Source organism: Brachypodium distachyon, chromosome 2, assembly GCF_000005505.3.
Source record: "Brachypodium distachyon strain Bd21 chromosome 2, Brachypodium_distachyon_v3.0, whole genome shotgun sequence".
Taxonomy (NCBI): Eukaryota; Viridiplantae; Streptophyta; class Magnoliopsida; order Poales; family Poaceae; genus Brachypodium; species Brachypodium distachyon.
The window spans coordinates 56,350,094-56,370,472 of NC_016132.3; the positions used below are offsets into that span (position 1 = coordinate 56,350,094).

The following is a 20,379-nucleotide window of genomic DNA, read 5'->3' on the forward strand; positions in this document are numbered from 1 at the left end:
AGACACGTTATCAAAATGAGACTTAATCTCAGATCACCGTGTATCAAGAGCCGTAGGATCCCGCTCTGTCTCCATGCTTTCTTATTTTTCGAAAAGGAAATGAAATTAGATATATAGGGGGGAGAGTTGTAAACTCAAAATCTCCCTAAACATATCTTCGCAAGGTATCTTTGTCACGGGATGATACTAACAAAGGGCAATATCACAGAAAACAACACTAACATGCAAGGATTCAAACCCAGGATTTTGTGTTTGAACCCCAACACTGCATGTTTTAACCATCCTCTAACAAAGTTGCTTCGGTTTCGAAAGGAGCTGGAGTATTTGATTAGGAAAATAAGAAAGGACCAATTGATCATATCACATGCCTTTTAAAAGTCTATTTTGAAAATAACATCTTTTTTTTTCTTTCCCGAAAGGCCATGAATTGCCTCACGGGGTATCACCGCTCCCTTACTCGGGACGTGTCGTATGAAAGCCGATTTAGAAGGGTCTCCTCGTGCAATCTATAAGTCGGCACCCGAAAAAGAAGACGTCGCTAAACGAGAGAGCCTGGAGGAGGGGATCACCTGCTGCGGGTATATGGATCCATCCTCTGCATGACTTTGCTGGCGTAGTTTCCGTGGATCTCACAGCTTTGGCTCGCAAGTGTTCTTCTTCCCCAAGACTGCAACCGGATCGATTTGCCATTTCAGGCCTGTTTGGTACTAGAGTTTTTGAAGTGTTTTCTAGGATATAAACCATTTCAAATTGAAAAATACTACAAATCTCAAATTGTTGTTTGGTAAGAAGAGTTTGGAGGGAATTATCCTTAGTTTCTCCAACAAAACACTCCATTTTTGTACCAAATTAAAATACTTCTCAAGCTAGTGTTTTTTTAGAAAATACTAGTGTTTTGGGTTTTTAAGTGTTTTGGGTGAACACCCAAAACTCTCAAATACCAAAACACTGGTGATTAAAAAAGACGCTGACACCAAACAATGCCTCGGTGGTCCGGCCACACGGCACCCTAGCCTCGTCCACGCGGATATATCCATCAGTGGCCTTGCCATTTCTTCCGATTTTCTCTGTGTTCGTAACACTATGGACATGTTTTCCTTATATCGTCAAACCAAGACACCAAGTAGTACCTGTTTACTGGTCAAACCCAAAAACAATCACCCCAAGTACGTAGTCCGCTAGCTACAGCATAGTACTACTACACACTACTGGTCAAACTATCCTAGCTGCGGCCAAGATTTTGAACCACGGTAAGTTTGGTACCAGCGCCCTAGTGCAGTGGGTCACCAAAGCGCCATAACAAAATCTCTACCCATTCTCTGCCAAAGAAATCTGGTTGTGTCTGAGCCATGAACCACCTTATATGCCACCCTTGCAAGCAATCAAAACGAAGGGATCGAGAAACGACGCTATATATCCAGCAGCAGCAGCAGCTCGGCCCATCCATGTGCTTCGCAATAGCAGCAATGTCCCTCTGGGGCTCGTCAGAACGCACGGAGATTCTTTCTTCCCAATTCCCATGGTTCGATTTCAGATCCGGTGAACGAATTCCCTCGTCGGCAGGTATGCAAGACACGCAGCTCCAGTGTGGCTCGCCGACGGCCCCACCGGACAGCGGAACGTGGCTGCGGCGGCGAGGCCCCACCTGTCAATGTCACGGGGCCGTTAAGCGTGTCGGTGCGCGCAGCAAAGGGATGCACTACTAATTTTAGGGACACGATTTTTTCTTGACAGGAATTAGGGACACAATTAGTTTACCTTTCCCCTACCCGCCCACCGGGGCTCTGCCTCCCGGAGTAAGTCGCTTACCTGTGGGCCTACGTGGTAAGGGACCCCACTTGTCATGGGAGATGGCTGGCTGTGTTTCTGGGGAGGTGTGAGATGGAGAGGTCGACCTGGGCGCAGAAGATGGCAGTGTGGTCAGCTTTAATACGAAGTAGCCCACCTCACTTCCCGGGGTCTCTTTGCTGTCTCGAGCTGAGCGAGAGAGGAATCCCCAACCCCAAGAGAGAAAAAAACAAAACGGAGCAGCTGGTGGAAGAAGAAGAAGGCGGCGTGCAGGTGGAGAGAAGGAGGGGAAAAGACAGACCAGCGCAGGCCGCCGGGGGAATGCGGCTCAGAACTGGAACTGTGCGAGAGTCAGCAGCTTGATTAGCTGCCGGGATCAGAGGGGAGTGTGTTGATAGATACAAATGGGGGTGTGGAGGGAAGGGGCCGGGTGGTGCTTCTGCTCGGGCGGCGGCGGGGGGCGGTCGGAGCGGGTGAAGGCGGCCATCTTCTCCGCCAAGGCCGCCGCGCTGGCCGCCGTCGTCGGCTCCGGGGGCCACGGCACGGGCCTCCTGCTCCACCGGAACCTGCTGCTCACCACGCACGGCAACCTGCCCTCTGCCGCCGCCGCCGAGGACGCCGACGCGCTGCTCGGACACGCCCGCCTCCCCGCTCGCCTCGTGCCCCACAGGTAACCCCACCCCCTTCTTCTTCCTCCTCCTACTAGGCCCTAGCTAGCCGCCGCACCTCTAAACTAAACCAATGCCTCTCTTTTCTTTCCCTTGCTTGCGTCTGCGTCTCCTTCCCTGTGGATTTGTTCGGTCCTGCAAGTAACTATTGCGGAGTCATTAGGGCTAAGATCTGCGCCGAAGAGCGGGGCCCGCCGCCCACCCACGCGGCGGCGCTGGGCGGATTCGTCGGTGGTGGTGGTGGGGAAGCTGTTGCTGCCGGTGATGATTAGCCATAATGCGGCTGATTAGCAGATCGAAATTCAACTGTAGTGGGGTTTCTGTTTGGTAGTTGGGAGTATGTGCAATCTTGCTTGTAATGATGACCATCACAAGGTAGTTAGTAGTACAACAACAAGGTGGTGCTTTGTGGAGTTGGAAAGTTTAAGCTTCGTAGTGTACTGTTCTACCGGCAGTTGGAAGAAGTGCCATTGCTATTAGGCAAGACAAGGACATATAATTAATGTAATTTTGGGCAGCTGTAAGAGTTAGTTGAATTTCCGGTTCTTTTCATATCTGGAAAAGTTTTTGAAGGACATGACACCCATGAAAAGTTGTGGCACAGGCAGGCAATAAGTGGTTCATCATAAAAAGCAGCAAACTTGGGGTCATGAAAAGTTCAAAGTGTTAATTTTTTATTTTGTGTCAGGTCAGATGAACTTTGCTGTGCAGTGAAAAACGGATTTTCTGCACACTACTTCATGAATTTATTTTTCCAAATGTCTGCTTGTTTATTTCATTTTGCTGTTCCTAACTTTTCCCTACTTGCATTGTTTCTGAAATGCCTGCAGGTTCTTCATTACGAGCTCGATTCTGGACCTTACCATAGTCGGTGTTGAACCTACTGAGAATGAGTCGACGTTGCAAGGTCAGCAGCCTCACTATTTGAAAACATGCTGCAAACCAAGCCTAGATCATGGGAGTGCCGTTTACCTGCTGGGGCATACTGGGAAGAATGAACTGGTGATTGGTGAGGGGAAAGTAGTCATTGGCACGGACAACCTCATAAAGCTCTCGACAGATGGGGTGACATGGTGCCCGGGCTCTGCCGGTTTTGATGCTCAAGGCAACTTAGCTTTTATGATCTGTGATCCAATGAAGCTGGCCTCCTCCTCCCCCACTGCAAGGTCATCTTCAGCATCCTCGTCCTCATCACATTCGTCGAAGAAGGACCAGCCAATGCAATTCGGGATCCCCATATCTGTGGTCTGTGATTGGCTGTATCAGCACTGGCAGGGCAATTTGGATGAGGTTAGCAAGCCAAAGTTACCTCTTGTTCGACTGATGTCCAGCAGGAGCGATCACTCAAGCACCTCCTTCAATCGTCGCCATGTGTTCAAGCCTGCAGATGATGAGAATGACGATGCATCGGTTTCTTCTTCACAAGTGACTTCAAAGCCCAAATATCAGCAGGCATCAGGTAGTCCAGCCAATGCAAGGATTTCACATGATGCGAATCTGCTGGTTGATCTGCGCATGAACAATGAGCAAGGGATTTCAACTCCAGAAATATACGAATCACCAAGGGGTAGTTCTTGTCAGAGTCAGAAGGATCCTGCACCAATTCAACTCTTGGACATAAACTTCGTGCCTAGGGCCCCGAAGACTATCTTTCTCCCACTGCCCTTGAAGCAAATGCTTTCTGATGAGAACAATGCAGAGACGTCAAAACCTAGGAATCAATCTAGAGAGAATTGCTTTCCATCAGGGTTCATATGGCACCGTAATTGTGAGGCTGATTCTAGGGAGCCTACAGTTGCTCCTCTGCAGGAGGATTGCAGCAGTGAGGGACAGTCGAGCTCGTCTCCTGCTGAGCAGCTGGGGTACAGAAATCAGGACCAGTTCAGCAGTGAGGAGGAAACAATGTACTCGGCTGAAACCATGGAAAGCAGGAATATTCCAAGCCCCAGGGAGAAGCATGTCGGGCGGAGTCAGAGTTGTGTCAACTACAGCAGGTGGAGCTCTCCAAGGAAACTGTCAGTGCAAAACGGAACCTTGAGGAAACAGCACACATTGATCCCTGTGCGGAAGACGCACTCGCAGAGCACGTCTCTGCCACAGAGGAGTCATGACTATCTGAGCCCGACGGTCTCCTCGGCGATGAAGAAGAGGAACTCCATGGAACAGCAACAGCCCCCAAAGCCCCGTCGGATCATTGTCCAATCTTCTCCTAAATGGATGTTTTGATTGTTTTCCCTTTCCAGTTTTCCAGAGAAACTTATGGTGCCGCATCGGCAAAGCCATTTCGATTCGGCTGGAAATCAGCTCTTGCTCTCTAGAATTGTGTGAGTGTGCAGAATGACTTGGATAAATAAAAGGAAAAAAACATAAAAGTTCGACAGAAAAGATTACAGATCAAATACGTTGAAGGCATCAAGCATGAGCTGTTTGAAGAAAGGATGTGTTTCCGCCGCAGACTGTCTGGATATGAACTGCTAGAGCATGGGTAGCTTGACTCTTCTTTGTACCCATTTTGAACGATCACTTCCATAGTTATCAATTCTTATTTGTTTTTGGCCAAAATGTGCTGCCTCGGCACTTCTTTGTTGCCTCCCCTGGGATTAATGCCTACTACCATTTTGTTTTTTTCAACCTGAAATAGTTCCAAGGTAACATGCTTATGGAGATTTGAACAATGTTCCTGAGGCGTAAGACTATGCTTTCTGTGCTGTTGTCTGAATACAAAATCAGATATAGTAATACTCTCTGTGTTTGTTACTCTCTGATTCACAGCATCTGTCGACTGTCATTCGCCCATACCTTGAAGGCTAAAGTGTTAACTCATACAGTATTTGATGTTTGCTACAATTATATAAACATACTAATCTATCTAGTGAAAAGAAATATAGTCCACTTCTGTGAAAATTGAAACCCATTTTGTGTCTTGTAGGTGTGTCCGCGCGTAGCATCTCAGTGTTTTGGTCCAAGTTTCTGCAGGATCCCCCGGGCTCAGAAACACACCACTAGCAGGCAACGCTTCCATACCAGACGTTTTTTCTCTTGTTATTCGCCTATAGCCTTTGTTTTGTCTTCTTAGAAAGGAAGATGGCTCAACTACTGCTCCTCCAGAAAAATAATACGATTACGACCGTCTAAACTAACCCAACACTGAAACCAGAATCTCAGCAACGACGAACGGCTCTAGCTAACACGAGCCCTGGATTGAAGTCAAACTTGGCCGATGAATCCAAGCAGGCATATGCATCAGCATTGCCATGCAATGGTGCTTTTCTGCACATGGAGAGGTTACTGCCACTCTGTCACGCAAGCTGGAACGTCTACCAGCATTGCTTAATAATTTGCAGGATGGACCATCATTTACCAACTTATATATGTGCCCAGGCTGTCAAGCGGAGGAATTTTCCCACGTTCATTTCTCAAGCTACATATTGTATACTCTCCCCTTTCATTTCACTCAAAGAGAACTGGGTAAACCTGCACAGGTTTACTTAACAAAGGCGGGCTTCTGTCACGAGCAATGTTTAGTTACATCAGGCTAAGTGTGGACGAATTGAGAAGATAGTTTTATGTTTGTTTCCAAGCAAGGAGGGATCCCTTTGCATGCTGCTTTTGGGTCCAAAGTCAGCTTCACAATCATGGCCACTCTCTTTAGGACAAGTGATGGTCTGATGTTATGATGGATGTACTAATAAGATGCGATTACACTCAACAGTCACACGTGGGTTGACAAAGCAGTGTGTCATAATTATCCCCTCTGTCCAAAATTGTAAGGCATGCGATTTAACTTTGACGAAGAATTACTCTAACTACATATCGATTATTTGATTCTAAATCAACACCATTACATAGTGTTTCTAATACAAACACAATGAAATTATAATTTTATATCATGTGAACCACATATCGTTTCTGGACGGGAACAGAGAGTACTGAAACACTGGCACAAGAGCTGGTGCTATTTTATAGTATAATGAGATCACCTACGTAGAGTGCTCCTTGCATTTCTGGCAGCAAAGAAGTGTTTATTGGCATGTTCCTAACCTGCTTTTTTTTGTCACATGAATCAAATGTCCAGCACATACTCAAAACCAACACAAAAATGTAGAAAGAGGCAAACTAGTAAGCACAACGATTTTTTAACAACACAGAACAAGTGTTGGCTCTACAAGTATCGTCAGAACACAGCTGAATGTCTCAAAACATTAACAATGAAAAAAAAAGCAACTACGCAAGTTTTGATATGCTAACATAATTTGCCTATAATGCCTGTATATATTTATTTCAGTTTATTTAAAAGTTGAATTTACATGTCCACTTGTCCAGCTATGAAGCAACATAGGTAAGAGAAAAACTATAAACAAGCCAATCAAACATGTGAAGCGAAATGAGTGCCTGATGGTAAATAAACTTTGCTCGGACTGAAAAGTTATATTCAATCATTCCATTCAAATCAGTGCAGTGCTATTTTGAGAGCCCATCAGATGATGTTTATTGAATTCAGTGTATGGACCCAAACTAAGAGATAAAGAAGCTTCATAAAGGTTAAAGTGGTCTATATGTTAAGTCGCAGAAAAGAGGTAAACTGCTAAATTGGCAGCAAAATAGAATCCAAAAGTAAATCTAGGTACCAGTGACAAAAGGACAGGCCATATGGCATCAATGACACTTTTCTGAACAAAAATGCGAAATAATAAATTTATAAGCTGGTAAAAGTCAAAATAGCACTGGATCAATCCAACATAAAAACACACTAATAATATCTGCATTTATGTATAAAAGCACACAACCTCCTGAATGCCCTATGCAGCTTAATTTTACTGAATTGTGAAATGAGCCTGATTTCCAGAGCAGAACATACTATTGGTGTAAATTTCATACGCTGTAATTGCCGGACACATGTGCTTCTGCTTTACTGATCTAAACAAGCAAAGATAATCAAAATATGCACATACAAATGGGTGTAGGAGCTGACAATTTTCCAAGAAAAAACATTATTTTCCAAACCGACAACAAAGAAAGCATAGACAAACAACAATTCTACGGTCAATCTAATGACACTGAAAGCCACTTGGCCTGATTTGACCCGATTTCACATTGCACGACAACGATTGAGGTGTCGCAAAAGATACCAATTCACTAAAAAGCACAGAATATCTGCACTAAAAGCTAGACTATTAAAGAAAAAAAGCATCCTAATCACACATACATGTGAGAAAAGACAGCAAGCCCCTAGAAGCAATCTCCAAATAAAACCCCTCTTTTCCTTAACCAATTCAATTGTAGCAGCTACACAATATAATAACAAGAGATCCGCAGCAAAATAGCTAGAAACAATCACAGTCGCCACGCCACGCCACTTAGCTAAAGCATCGGCGGGGAAACTCATATACTCTGTCCTAACCCCCCGCCCACACACTCACTCTACTCTCGGTATTACTCTCTAATACTCAGAAGCAAACCAGCAAACAAGGACTGACAGGCAGCGGCGGCGGCGGCGGCTCAGGGGTGGCAGCCGAGGCAGTCGCAGGACTTGGGCGTGAAGGAGCAGAACCCGAAGGGGCGGTTGGGGATGTTGCAGTTGATGGCGTAGCAGCACGGGCAGGGCACGCAGACGCCCCTGGCGCCGCCGCAGCAGGTGCAGGGAGCGCAGAGCTGGAAGCTGCCCAGGCGCCGCCGCGTCTCGTTCAGGACCACGGCGCTGTACCCCGTCCCGGCCGCCGGGGACATCGGCACCATCATCCTAACCGCCGACGCATCAGGGACCTGCGCGCGGAGGGCACATGTCAGGATCTGCGCCCCGAGATTCGCGGAATTGGGTGGCGGAGGAGGCGGCAGCTTACCTGGGACTGGGGCTGGGAGCTGCTGGAGGTCGCCGCCAAGAAGAGGAGCAGGAGGAAGAGGAGATTGGGCGTGAGGGCAGGCATCATCCTCGCCTGGCGTCCGCTGCTAGCTCGCGGTGGCCGCGGTATTGGGGATTTGGACTGGTCAGTGGGTGATAGGGAGAGTGGTGGACTGGTGGGGGGGAAGCTGGGGAAGCAAGTGAAGTGTGGGGGTGAAAGGAACAGAGGCTCTTTTTGGGAGAAAGGGAAGACCGGAGACGAGATTTCGAGGAAAGGCTACAAGCAGCTGTCGTCATGTCCATCGTCATGTGGTGGCATTTTTAACACAAAAGGGGATGGATAAAAATACTCTCCAAGAACAAGAGGATCTGCTCTCTGTTCATCAGGAAATCGGACTTGAAATCGCCCGTCGACTTGGTGCGATCCTGCCATCGGATTCCTAGGATTCCGATCTTGTCAATTCCAGCGCTTGGTTTAGAACCAAAGGCAAAGCCGACTTAATTTTTTTTTTACTGTAATAAGGGTAAAGCCGACTTGTAATATTGTTTGGTTGTTCAAGATGGGGGTCCTTGATAGTAAATGAGTTTCCATGTTTAATCCTGACAAATTATTCTGCTGGACGAATCCCGTTACGGGAAGATCTTGCAAGGATTCAGGGTGGATGCCTGCCACTCTGGCAGTCCTCACCAGATTGCCGACTTGTACTGCACGGAACAAGACTGCATGTACAAAATTATCCCTCGATATACAGATTATTGTCTGGAAATGATCAAGTTGTGAATGGCTGGATCTGGACGGGAGAGAATGTGGGTGAGATGCGCACACCACCAAAGGATGGAGTACTCTGCAGTTCTTCACGGAAATCAGTCGCCATCAAGAGGAACTTGATTTACCACGAGAGCATTTATGCCTACTTAGCCACTAGAAAGAAATGTGGTTGGACCAGGTTCGGCACCTTATCATGGCCTCATTAAATTTTGGGTTGTTGGACGGAAGCCGGTTGCCTCAAAAAACTTTATGTGCCGAAACAGTGATGGTGATGCTGCAACCGAAAATTCAGGTGCACTTTACCTTAGCTCCGCCATGTGGTTGAGGTCGTGTGCGTGTGGATGGCTGGCTGCAGGTTGTGCAGTGAAAATCTAGGAGAAATGTTCCATTGCAGGAGCTAAAATCACCCTTCCAAGCAAAAGCTGAATGCAGGTTACAACTTACAGCTAGTTACTGCGATGAGGCAACAGGGATTGCTGATTCACCTGCGGTTCTTCAACCAACCAGCCTTTCATACCCCCGTCACCTTTTTCAGGGACCTTGGATGCAGCAATGACAATAGTGCATGAAGCTCTGAAAATTGGATATCTGCATTCAAACATTATTTTGGTTGCAAATGGGGTCTCGAAAGATCTGCATTAATTAACAAAAAAAAGTAACTGTACATCTCTGGTAGCAACTCAATTTACAGAACTTGATCCCGGGGAGTTAGGGGAAACATTCACAACACCTCAGAGGGCTGCGATGGATTTATACATCAAGGTAGGTCAAATGCGAAGGAAACCCCTAGGGTGTGTATGCAGATCCAGAGGGCGATTCCAGGAGACACCGAGCCATAGGTGCATTAGTTGAAGCAGAGGCAGAGAAGCCGTATGCGTACACTCCCATTGGAGAAGCCATTGGATGGTCAAATTTGCAATTGATGCCGAACTTGCAGATGCCATAACGAGAATAGAATTTGCAGAGTTCTTCCCCCTGAAAATTTCAATACAGATTTGTCATGATCCAACAGGTGTGCTAGGAACAGGCAAAGATGAAGAGTTCTAGTCAGGGCAGCAAAATATTAGCTAAGCATAATGCTCCTTCTCTTAATGTAGAAAGAGTACCCCTTTTTGCCTGGACTTCAAGCAGTTTAGCTTTAACCGTGTTAATAGTCTCACATTAATTGGTTTATAGAGAATCAAAGTTGATTTACCAACGAGTCGCGAAATGCTATGGTTCTTCCATATGATTTCTGAATTTATTCAGAAGTAATTCGTCGAGATTGCGCACCCTTATTTATCCGAAAAATACTACGAAATATTCTAAAGTGCAGTCGGATAGATCCAACCTATTCTTGAAATAGACAACTCGCACACACTCCCTTTCCAAAAAAAATCAAAACACCAACCACTACAGTTAGATTTAGCAGACCCAGGCACTATTCATTCACCAGCTAAATAAGTATCGTGTGTTAACCAAATAAGTAATAACTAAACATAGGTACTTCATGGCTTAGCTTCCTTGTTAAATTGGCATGTTACAACAACGTTCTGGTTGATAATACTACCATACTGAAATCAGCAAGTAGCTTTGTCCGGTATAGTGGATTTTCGGCTGTGAACGTGACTAGACTTATACGTTCAATTTCATGATAAAATAGTACATGTAACCAACACAAGTATTGTTCAACAATGGTTCTTGAAGAATTGACCACGATTTGTACCATTGAAGAATCAATCACGTAATCAAGAAAATATAGTATGGAACATGTTTGGTTCTATAACTCATCTCAAGCTAAACTTTGTGAAGATTCATCTCAAACTAAACTCGGTGAAGGATTGCAAATCAAAAGCTTAAACATGTTTGGTTATACTCTGAGCCCTCCCACATGGGGGTGATGAAGGTGGTACAGTGTTCAACAAAACAATAAAATATGGAATAAAACTATCATAGGCAATGGTAGAAGGATCAACAAAACAGCAGTTGAGAAGGACTTCCATATAACTTACTGGGCGTAGTGGAAGACCCATTGGGCTCAAGACACAGTCTGGAGGAGGCAGTGATCGCACCCGGGGGTGATGGAATTTGCAAACTGCGCCAAATTTACAATCTCCGGTCTTTATGTAGTATATGCATTCTGGTTGATCAGGTCTCTCAGGAAACACATTCTCTCTCTGCAACGCGTACTGAGGCACAGGAAACGAACTAGGCCTGTAGGGTGATAGCATTCCTTGATTGCCTGAACTGGCTTCGCCTTGTCGATAAGTTCCGTAGTTTTGCTGAGCCCCTGGTGACTGCAGTCGACTCTCAGAAGATGATACAGGTAGCATTTGGCCCTTGATAGAAAAGAAAAATAACAAATATCAACCTAAATATAGACTCAAAACCATTGACCTAAGCTGCATACCCAGAGCTTTCCAAGATGCATATAAAATAGACTCGTTCTTGACTGAACTTTAGGAAGAAAAAAAACATTAAGAAAATCATCATTATCAGATCGACAGATTTATCTATAAGGAAACATCATTAACATGACAGGAATTCAAATGGCAACATAGTGCAAGTAAGGAGAGGCCATAAAAACAGGCCCATTACACAGAAAATGGAATTCAAAGGTTAGACTTGCAAAGATCCAAATACTTGCAAAAGATATCTTAAAGTTGATGCTGATGTATTTACAATAGTTTTTATTTTTCCCTGTTGATCTAGGAAATGAACATAGAACCAAGATTAAAAAAATCATGAGTGGGAGAAATTCGTTTGCTGCAAGACTATGAAACGAGATGATCTTACAGGATATGAGTTCCAGCTTGGTACTTGAACAAGACCCTGTTGTACAATCATCGGTGCATAATTTGAAGGACTTTGCCATCTAGGGCTTGGAATAAAAGAACCTCTCGGATAAGTCCAGTTTGATATAGTTCCAGCATAAGAATGTGGACCAGCGCTTGCAGAGGTATGAAGAGAAGGATAAATAGGGGAACCACGCGAAGAAGCCACCGCATTGAAAAGTTCTGGATGGTTAAATTTACATGTATTCCCATATTTACACTGTCCCGTTTTTAAGTAATATGCACACTCCTTTTCATTCTACAACAGTAAAATATATTTCAGTCCAGTAAATCAAACTGTAAAGGAAATAAAAGCATGATATACTGCTCACAGTCGACTACGAACCAGTCGGAGGGGGTATCCTAATGTGTTTAGCTGCACCATCCCTGCGATTCCAGCCTTTTCTCTGGGATGATGGAATTTGCAAGTAGGCCCAAATTTGCATGTCCCGGTCTTCAGATAGTACTGAATTATAATGTTGAGAAATTCTTTCAGTTCAACATGTCCAACATGACATAAAGTTACATTATACCGCTGCTAGATTGCAACATATACTCTAGACAAAATGAGAAGAAAACTAATAATAACATGTACTTCTACGAAAAAAGAGCAACCTGAAAGTGGGTGATTATCATTCTGACAAAAACTTAAGCTAACCAACCATCTTGGTGTCAAATGATAACCAGTTCTTACAAAGAAACACAGAAGCAAAAAGAAAGAGAATTACTAAGTCCGCAAAGGAACCTCTTTTTCTTAACCTATACGGCACACCGCACTAACAGAATTTAAGACCCCCTCTTCTCCAGATGTTCTCTAAGCATATGTTAAGCCTCCAAAGCATCATATTAGCAGAAAACATGTTAATTATTATGGAGTACAAGTTTAAATATTGCTAAAGATTCTGAAAGAAAGAAGATTTTGTTGAGATCATGATTACCTGACATTCTGGTTGTCCCACCCTCTCAGGATATTCTCCTTTCATTCTGGCAGAGGCAATAGCCTAACAATAAACAGATCAACTGAGAACAAAATAAAAGATAAAGTAACAACAACCAATATGTCAAGAAATAACTTCAGAAAAATAAGAAATAGTTTTGCAGAAGGTTCTGTGGTCAGTGCTGTAACGACTCACAAGATAACAGGAACGATATGCAGTCCACCAGTGGGAATTATGAATTATGAATTATGCAAAAGAAAGACAAACATGCTGGTGAAAATTATAGGACAGGAAGGATGCATCTATCTAGTGTGGCACTTGAGTAACAAATAGCAGCTAGCCAATGCAAACAGAGAAGAATAGAAGCATGGCATTCCTGGAGAAAAGAGCCACATTTGACAGTCACCGAGCTAAAAAAAACTTTTATCAGCAAACTGATTATAGGATCTTTAGATGCCTCTAAATGAGAGAGTAATCAAATCTCTAAAGGCGGTCATGTAAACAAATCAAGATATGGGGCATTTTATACATTAATTCTCGCATTTATTTCGATGGTTCAATGAGAACAAACCAACACAATATGTTTCTGTTCCAATTGCACATTCAGTTTAATAATGCTGCTTTATGTACATGAGAAGAATATATAAGAAAATATGCAAATTGTAACCCTGATGTGCCTGCTTCCTGAATGACAGCCCTGTCAAGCAGCATGAGTGTGATACAGAGCAATATGGTAACATAACAGCAGCTGAGAGAAGAAGGTATTCACCAAATTCCTATCCGGGGGATGATTGAACCTGCAGCTTATGCCGAACCTACACAGTCCAGTCCTGAGGTAGTAGGTGCAGTCCGGCTCGCCCGGGCGCTCAGGATACGGCCCAGGTTGCATAGGAGCACCGCTGCTCATGGTCATCTCCTGCCACATCCCCTCTGCAACCAACATTTGCGCACACAGTAAGAACATTGCCGAAAACCCCTACAACTAACAAAAATCGAGATCAACAATTGCGCAACAGTAAAATTTTACTGCCAACTGGTTTGAGCCATACAACCATCCACATTCTACAAGTAACCGCAAATAAAATATGGAAATCAGCAACACGCAGTTTAGCACAACCCAGCGCCCGCAAAAACCCCAATTCCACGCCCACACGAAGAGTGCCGCACTATCCGATTCCACCGAATCTGTCGTGATTAATACTCCATGACCCATAGTTGAATACTATTAGAGAATCCACTAATCCTCCGTGAAACGGCAGAAAAAAAGTGAGCAAAACCAAGCATCGGAGCTTAACCTACGGAGCAGAATTAAGCGTGAATTCCCCTAAACGCGGCTCGAGCGCTCATGCGAGAAAGGGGAAGAGCAGGCGGAACCCTAACCGTCATAGAGAGCGTCCGGGTCCGGCGAGGGTGCGTCGGTGTCGGCGGCGGCGTTGGCGGTGGCGGGAGCTGGGGGAGGAGGAGGCGAGGGGTCACTAGCGTTGGCGGCGGAGGATGAGGCCGTCACCGTCACAGCCGCGGCGGGAGCGGGGGCCCTTCCGGCTTCGTCCATCGGCGGCGAGCGGCAGCGCCGTCCATCACGCGATCGCGCGGGCGGCGGCTGCCATTCGGAGCTCCGGCGAGGGCGCGGGGAGGTAGAGGGGGGGCGAGTGATCGGTGCGCTGTGGAACAGAGAGAGGAGAGGGGGCGCCCTGGCTCTGCCTCCTGCCCCCCGCCCCTTGTATTTATTTCTCTCCCCTCTTCTCTTTCCGGTGCGCGGCTTTGCTACGTGCACCCGCGCGTACCACGCGCTCTGCTTAAGCAGGGGATCAAAATATTTTCGGGGTTTTGCGCCTGGAAAATAGCGTCCGGTCTTTTAAGTTTTAACAACTCGGGGGGTCATGGCAAGGCCATGGGAGCAGCGGTGTGTTTTTGCATTGCAAGCATACTTGAGTGGTAGTATGGAGTTAGAAGATGATTGGCAGATGCAATGTGTTTTTGCTTGGCACTGGCAGGCATACTTGGGTGATATCGAGTTAAGGATGATTGGGTTGCTTCATTGCAGCCTTCACAAAATCGATGATGGGTTTTCGAAAAAGTTTTTTTTCTATAAAAAAATTGTTATGGCAATGATGTCATGTGATATTTTAAGCAAAAAACAATTCTTGAATTATTATTGAGTTGGAGAAACAGAGCGAATGTCATACTTCTCTTGGTGAAGGAGACTATCTTGTTACGACTAAAATAGGTTTCCCTTTCTCTGTAAATATTGCATGCATTATATTTTCCCATGTGTTTTAAATTATTCGACTTTAGTCATCATATGAAGCTATATTTATGAGCATTAATTGTCAAAGGTGGGGTTGAAAGTAAAATGATGTGCATTGTTCATGGTTGTCTGTAAACAATGCAAAGTGTGAAAGAGAAGTTGGCCCTCTTTATTATTAACCCGATTGAAAGTTATCTTTAGTCGCATTATTGCACTATGAGTAGATAGTGTGGATGCACTGTTAAAAACGCCGTATTAATTGCTAAAAATAGAAGGCATAATGTTGGAACAAACATGTATATTGATCACTAATTCACGATCGTTTTTCTTCCAGCTTTAAGTATGCTATGTATCTTTTCTTCGTCGATTGCACCATTGAACCATGGGATAGCGACTCACTAAGATGGGTTTACCTCATTTCTCAATTCTCATGGTCTAGTGATTGAAGGATTCGAGAAAGTGGTGGTTGACATAAGGTAGGGATGGACTGATGTGCTACATTATTGATCGGCGAAACAAGGAGCCGAGAATGCTATGTCAAGTGGGAAATACCTGAGTGCTAATTACTGAAAGGGACAGTGGTCAGGGGACATGTAGCAAGAAGAGGAAGACGGGAAAAAAAAACTGTCACGGTGCACGATTTTGTTTATAAAACATAAGCACTTAAAAAGAGCATAAGCTAACAATCAGGTTTTTGGCAGTGCTAATAGCATAGACGAATTTTTAAGCTATCCTTAGTTTTCATACAAGTCATCTACCTTCGCTTTACAATATATTTTTCTTGACCGCAAACTGTCTTTACTCATGGTTACGTAGTTTTAAGCTATCCTTAGTTTTCATACAAGACATCACCCTCGGTTATCTAAAGAGGCAATAATAAAAACAGTACTCATGAAAGGATGGCATATTTGCTCTCGGTAAAAAAAAAACATATACAAGAGCATCCATGATTATGTCCCTGTTAATTTATTTTCTATTTTTTCCGGGGCTGTTAATTTAATTTCCCTCAAGCCAAACCAGCACTGCACCAAGGGGTGGTGCACCTAACAATTCCCGCTTGTACTGTGCGTGCCAGTGTACCTGGGAGCTGCTCGCAGCTGCTTTGCTGGGCGTCCGCTCCTGTTTTTTTTTCTTCTCCTTTTTTCTCTATAACGCTCGCCTTTTACGCATTCCAGGAAGGCCTTTTTGTTCGGGTGTGAATTGTGAGGAGAGGAGCGAGACAGTGGGAGTGGAGTGACCTCATCCAGTCGTTCCGGCTACCCTTTTTTCTTTTCTTTTCCACCCCATTAATCTTCCTTTTTTGTTTTTTCCTCTCTCTTTTCTATATTATACTTTCCCGAGCCCCTCCCTCCGACGCGTCACGCTCGCATCCCTTTTGTTATCTCGTTGCCCCCGTTTGATGCGCATCCTTCTTTCGTTTCTGAGATTTCTCGTGCCCACCGTCACCGACCACTTGTTTTTTTCTTCTGTCCCTTCACTTTCATTCGACGTAAAATTGTAAAAAACGTAAGTACGGTTCGGCAACTTTGGGCTCTTCGTTCCCTTTCTTCCCCGGCGGCTGGACTGTCGAAGAGAGGGCGGGCGGCGGCGCCCGGAGATCCAGATGATGCATCGGCGGTGCCTTGCGTGCGTGGTGGGATGCCAAGGATCGATGGGCCTAGATAGTTGTTGATGGGATGCCATGCCATGCCAATTGGGAATTTCTGTAGTGGGGCGCGCGTATCTCGTCGATCGGCATGTGTGGTTTGTTTGTGTTGTATTATCCCATCCCGTTACGTGTATATATCTCTGTTCGTGGCCATACGTGTTCGCAAAGTACCTGCGTTCGTCGTTACATGTAATTCAGATTGCACCCACGCTCAAGTCATAGCTAGAACAATCACCATCGTAAAATTTGACTAGTCATGCATCGATAACCAAGGACGACGATTGTCTTTGCGTTTTGTGTTTGTAATCAGTAAGGTTCAGTTGACAGGCAAAGAAGGTGGAGTATATGTGAAATAAATACACTTTTCTCGATATGAGAAAGGTGTTCGTTATCATTAGCGTCGTTGGCAGATATTGGCTTTGACTTTTGCAAAAATATACTCCTGGCTGGCAGGACCAGGCATCTTTGGTAGAGCCAGCACACAAATATAAAGAGAAACTCCAGGGAGATTCGGCCCATTGTAATGCGTTCTGGCCCACTACATACATGCTTCCTCTCAAAAAAAAAAAACTACATGCATGTTGGGCTACTCTTCTTGTCTGAGAATAAGATGGGCTCGTGGATATTAAAAGCCTTTTAGGTAAGGCCCAGTTACGCTCATTTTTCTCCCCCTGAAATCTAGGGATGCATTCATAACTGGCATGCTTCCCTAAAAAAAAATCATAACTGGCATGCGTGATTTGAATCCTTGTGCAATTTGTGGTGTCGAAGTTTTTTTTTGCATCAATTCATTTTGAATTACTCGAGTTGAAGCTAAGCATCCAATATATAAGAACTTCTAAGAGCTCAAGCTTTTGGGTGAATTAGACAGTGCGTCAGTTCAATTTAAATTTCTCGAGTTGACACCAGCCATCCAATATATGCATCTGGGCCTAGACGTGAGAGGGAATGCTAGTTCAAATTTTAGGTACATGTTAAGTGCATCAATTCACTTTGAATTTATTTTTCTCGGATCGAGGTGCAGCAGTTTGACCTTGTCGTTGACAACTGAGACGTCCTCATGCATCAATACACCTATCAAAGCCTCTGAACGAGGAAAAACTACAACTCCCACGGAGGATCTTACACACCCTCGCCCGATGGAGCTACCGACGAAGGACGGGTGACCACAAAGGTGGAACCCTAGATGGCGACAAGATATTCCAGGAATTTCCTTCACACCTTCTATCAAGTATCAATCATGTTCCTTGGGATTGCAATGGAGTAGCGCATGACCTTACTAGGCATGCTAGACGTTCTATAAACTATTTTTGAGCCTCCTTTGCTTGTATTAATTGTACCCAGAGAGCATATCGATCCTTCCCGGATCTCAATCTTCAAGATTTCAAACTTCTGTACTTTTGCTTCTGATGGAATAAAGTTGTATGTCTTCCAAAAAGATATATGGGAAGAAGAGAGGCGGCCAGAGTTTTCGCCACTAGCTCCAGTATGATAGCGGCCGGTGATCCGTGTGGATGTAAACTGAAGAGCTTCATGCGTTAGCCAACACAACCAAAAGACCGATCTGATGGAAAGAGCTAGTCAATTCGCTTATACACTTTGACTTGAAGAGAAGTCAACACATGGGTGAAGATAAGTCAACACATGTAAACTTACAGGTATAGTGGCTCAAGAGGCCAATACATGGACGGATGGGGTAACAGCAATTTACATAATAGCAAAACTTGAACTCGAAACTTTTGACTCTGATACCATGTCAAGCTTCATGCACTAGCCAACGCAACCAAAAGACCAATCCGATGAAAAGAGATAGTCAATTTACTTATACACTTTAACATAAACTTTGACAAACAAATATTCAGCCGCGCGCTAGAACTTGTTGACGTTTGGCAGAAAAGAAAAGGAAGGTGCAATCAGTTACCAGCGGGCAATTGCCATGCGAAAATCGGCTTGAAATTCGTTGCCTCGTCGGGTGCCGAATTTTGGCAAAGCAATATCTCGACTACCAGGGATGCAACTCGAGTCAGGAACGAAATCACCCGTGCGTTTCAAGCAGCGGCGGTACGAATTTTTGACGGGGAATCCTGCTTTCACCGCGAGGCCGCCCGTGATTCACCGTGGCTAGAAAGCTCTGGCGAAGGCAGAAGCGACACCGCACCAGATTCGATTCGGCCACGGCCTAGTCTCTGGCTCTCTGCTTCCTTTCCCGTGATCCCGGCTGCGAGCCAGAAGGGCGGCCCCCCCACGTCGCTCGTTCGGTCGCAGTGAGCCCATCAGTTTACCCACTGCAGGCAGCCAGCTCCGTCTGCATTTCTGCACCAAACCACGAACCCAAAATTTCCTTTTCTCGTCTTCTTTCCGACCCATGCAACTGCAAAGCCTGCACCAGCGCAGGTTTTCAAAATCCCAGCGTGAAAGAGATTAGTCTCTGGCCATTGTCCAGTAGACCAGTGCTGATCGATCCGGCGATTCATCAGCTATGGTAATCACTTACCCAGAAGTGAATCATTCAGCAGCGTAATGCTGTGGGTTAACGAAGATGTTTTGTGTTTTAACACTCAAAAAAAGATTGTCTATGTTTGGAGTAGCAGTCCAGATTTGAAGCGGCCAAGCTCAAGTGTCCAGATCGGCTTTGCCTGCACAGCGTCTCCAGTTGCCCATGCATCGCCCTACGCCTACGGGTGTGTAGCTAAATACAGCTCATTAGCTCTGCCTGCTGCTGCATAAAGGAAGGACGGGGCGTGCACCCAAGCAGGCACGTAAAGTCGATACTTGAACGCTCCAGATGTCCAATGGTATGTCTCCCTCCGGACGTGTCGTGTGGGGTTCGATCGCATTGGTCTGTGGGTTAAATCCCAGCCGATCGATATTGTGAGTCATTGTCAAGTCTAGTGTCCGTCAACGTTAATAATCACCACCATCATGCTTGTTGAGGGAGAGAAGGTACCCAGGTACCCAGCAATCATGGCACAAGGTAAAGCACGTGATCCATCCATTGCTGGTCAAAGAAACAAAAGGTTTCTGGCTAGCTAGTCCCGTTCAAAAAAAGTGCTTACAAAAAGTGGGCGCATTTTTCTTCTCCTTTTTTGCCCGTATGATTTGCGGCCGTCATGTTTGCCATCATGAGATGCGAAAGGTCAGGAGATCAACCACTGACTGCGTGCTAGTACTGTAAAACGTACTGAGTTGTGGACCAATCGGTTCGTGATGGTACTTGGAGTTGGGCTGGACCACGACCCATCCCATAAAACCCGGCCTATCCCTACTCCTCGACGACGAGATCACGAGACCGACCGACCAGAAGTCCGGAGTCCGACTTGACCCGACCTGGTGTGCGCTGGCACACGAGCCCGCCCGTCCGTTGGAACGACGGAAGAACCAAAAACCGTTGGACCCTTTTTCTGTGTGGCGATCGGTCTCGCGCGGGCACGTCGTTGTTACACTGCAGGGATCAAGATTCAAGGGGCCGTTCTGGAGAGGTTTCAATGGGTGTGGCAGCCAGCCTCGTCTGCATCGGCTACTTCTTTCGTTTCCCTTCTCGTGAGCCTCTCAGTTTGCTCGTGTTCCAGTTGACTTGGGGCTTGTGTACCTGTATGGCAACCACCGTTGTCAGACGACGAGGATGGGAAGTTGGCCATGCCTGCCTTTCACGATCGTACACGGAGTAT

The 20,379-nt window shown here is 45.4% G+C and overlaps 3 protein-coding genes across 3 annotated transcripts; 1 reads left to right on the forward strand and 2 right to left on the reverse strand.

The window, feature by feature from the left end:
• Positions 1-1,966: 1,966 nt before the first annotated feature.
• On the forward strand, positions 1,967-5,147 carry LOC100841718. The gene is made up of 2 exons (XM_003564876.4): positions 1,967-2,458; positions 3,287-5,147. Exons 1-2 carry the CDS (start codon positions 2,193-2,195, stop codon positions 4,680-4,682), a joined length of 1,662 nt encoding a protein of 553 aa, XP_003564924.1. The 5' UTR covers positions 1,967-2,192; the 3' UTR covers positions 4,683-5,147.
• Positions 5,148-7,686: 2,539 nt separating this feature from the next.
• LOC100844366 lies at positions 7,687-8,533 on the reverse strand. The gene is made up of 2 exons (XM_003567352.4): positions 8,297-8,533; positions 7,687-8,219 (listed from the first exon to the last, which is right to left on the reverse strand). The coding sequence occupies exons 1-2, from the start codon at positions 8,381-8,383 to the stop codon at positions 7,956-7,958; spliced, it is 351 nt and encodes a 116-aa protein (XP_003567400.1). The 5' UTR covers positions 8,384-8,533; the 3' UTR covers positions 7,687-7,955.
• A 1,145-nt stretch (positions 8,534-9,678) lies between these two features.
• LOC100842022 (zinc finger CCCH domain-containing protein 12) lies at positions 9,679-14,516 on the reverse strand. The gene is made up of 7 exons (XM_003564877.4): positions 14,196-14,516; positions 13,585-13,745; positions 12,816-12,878; positions 12,224-12,343; positions 11,840-12,136; positions 11,056-11,382; positions 9,679-10,039 (listed from the first exon to the last, which is right to left on the reverse strand). Exons 1-7 carry the CDS (start codon positions 14,365-14,367, stop codon positions 9,851-9,853), a joined length of 1,329 nt encoding a protein of 442 aa, XP_003564925.1. The 5' UTR covers positions 14,368-14,516; the 3' UTR covers positions 9,679-9,850.
• Between the last annotated feature and the right edge of the window lie 5,863 nt (positions 14,517-20,379).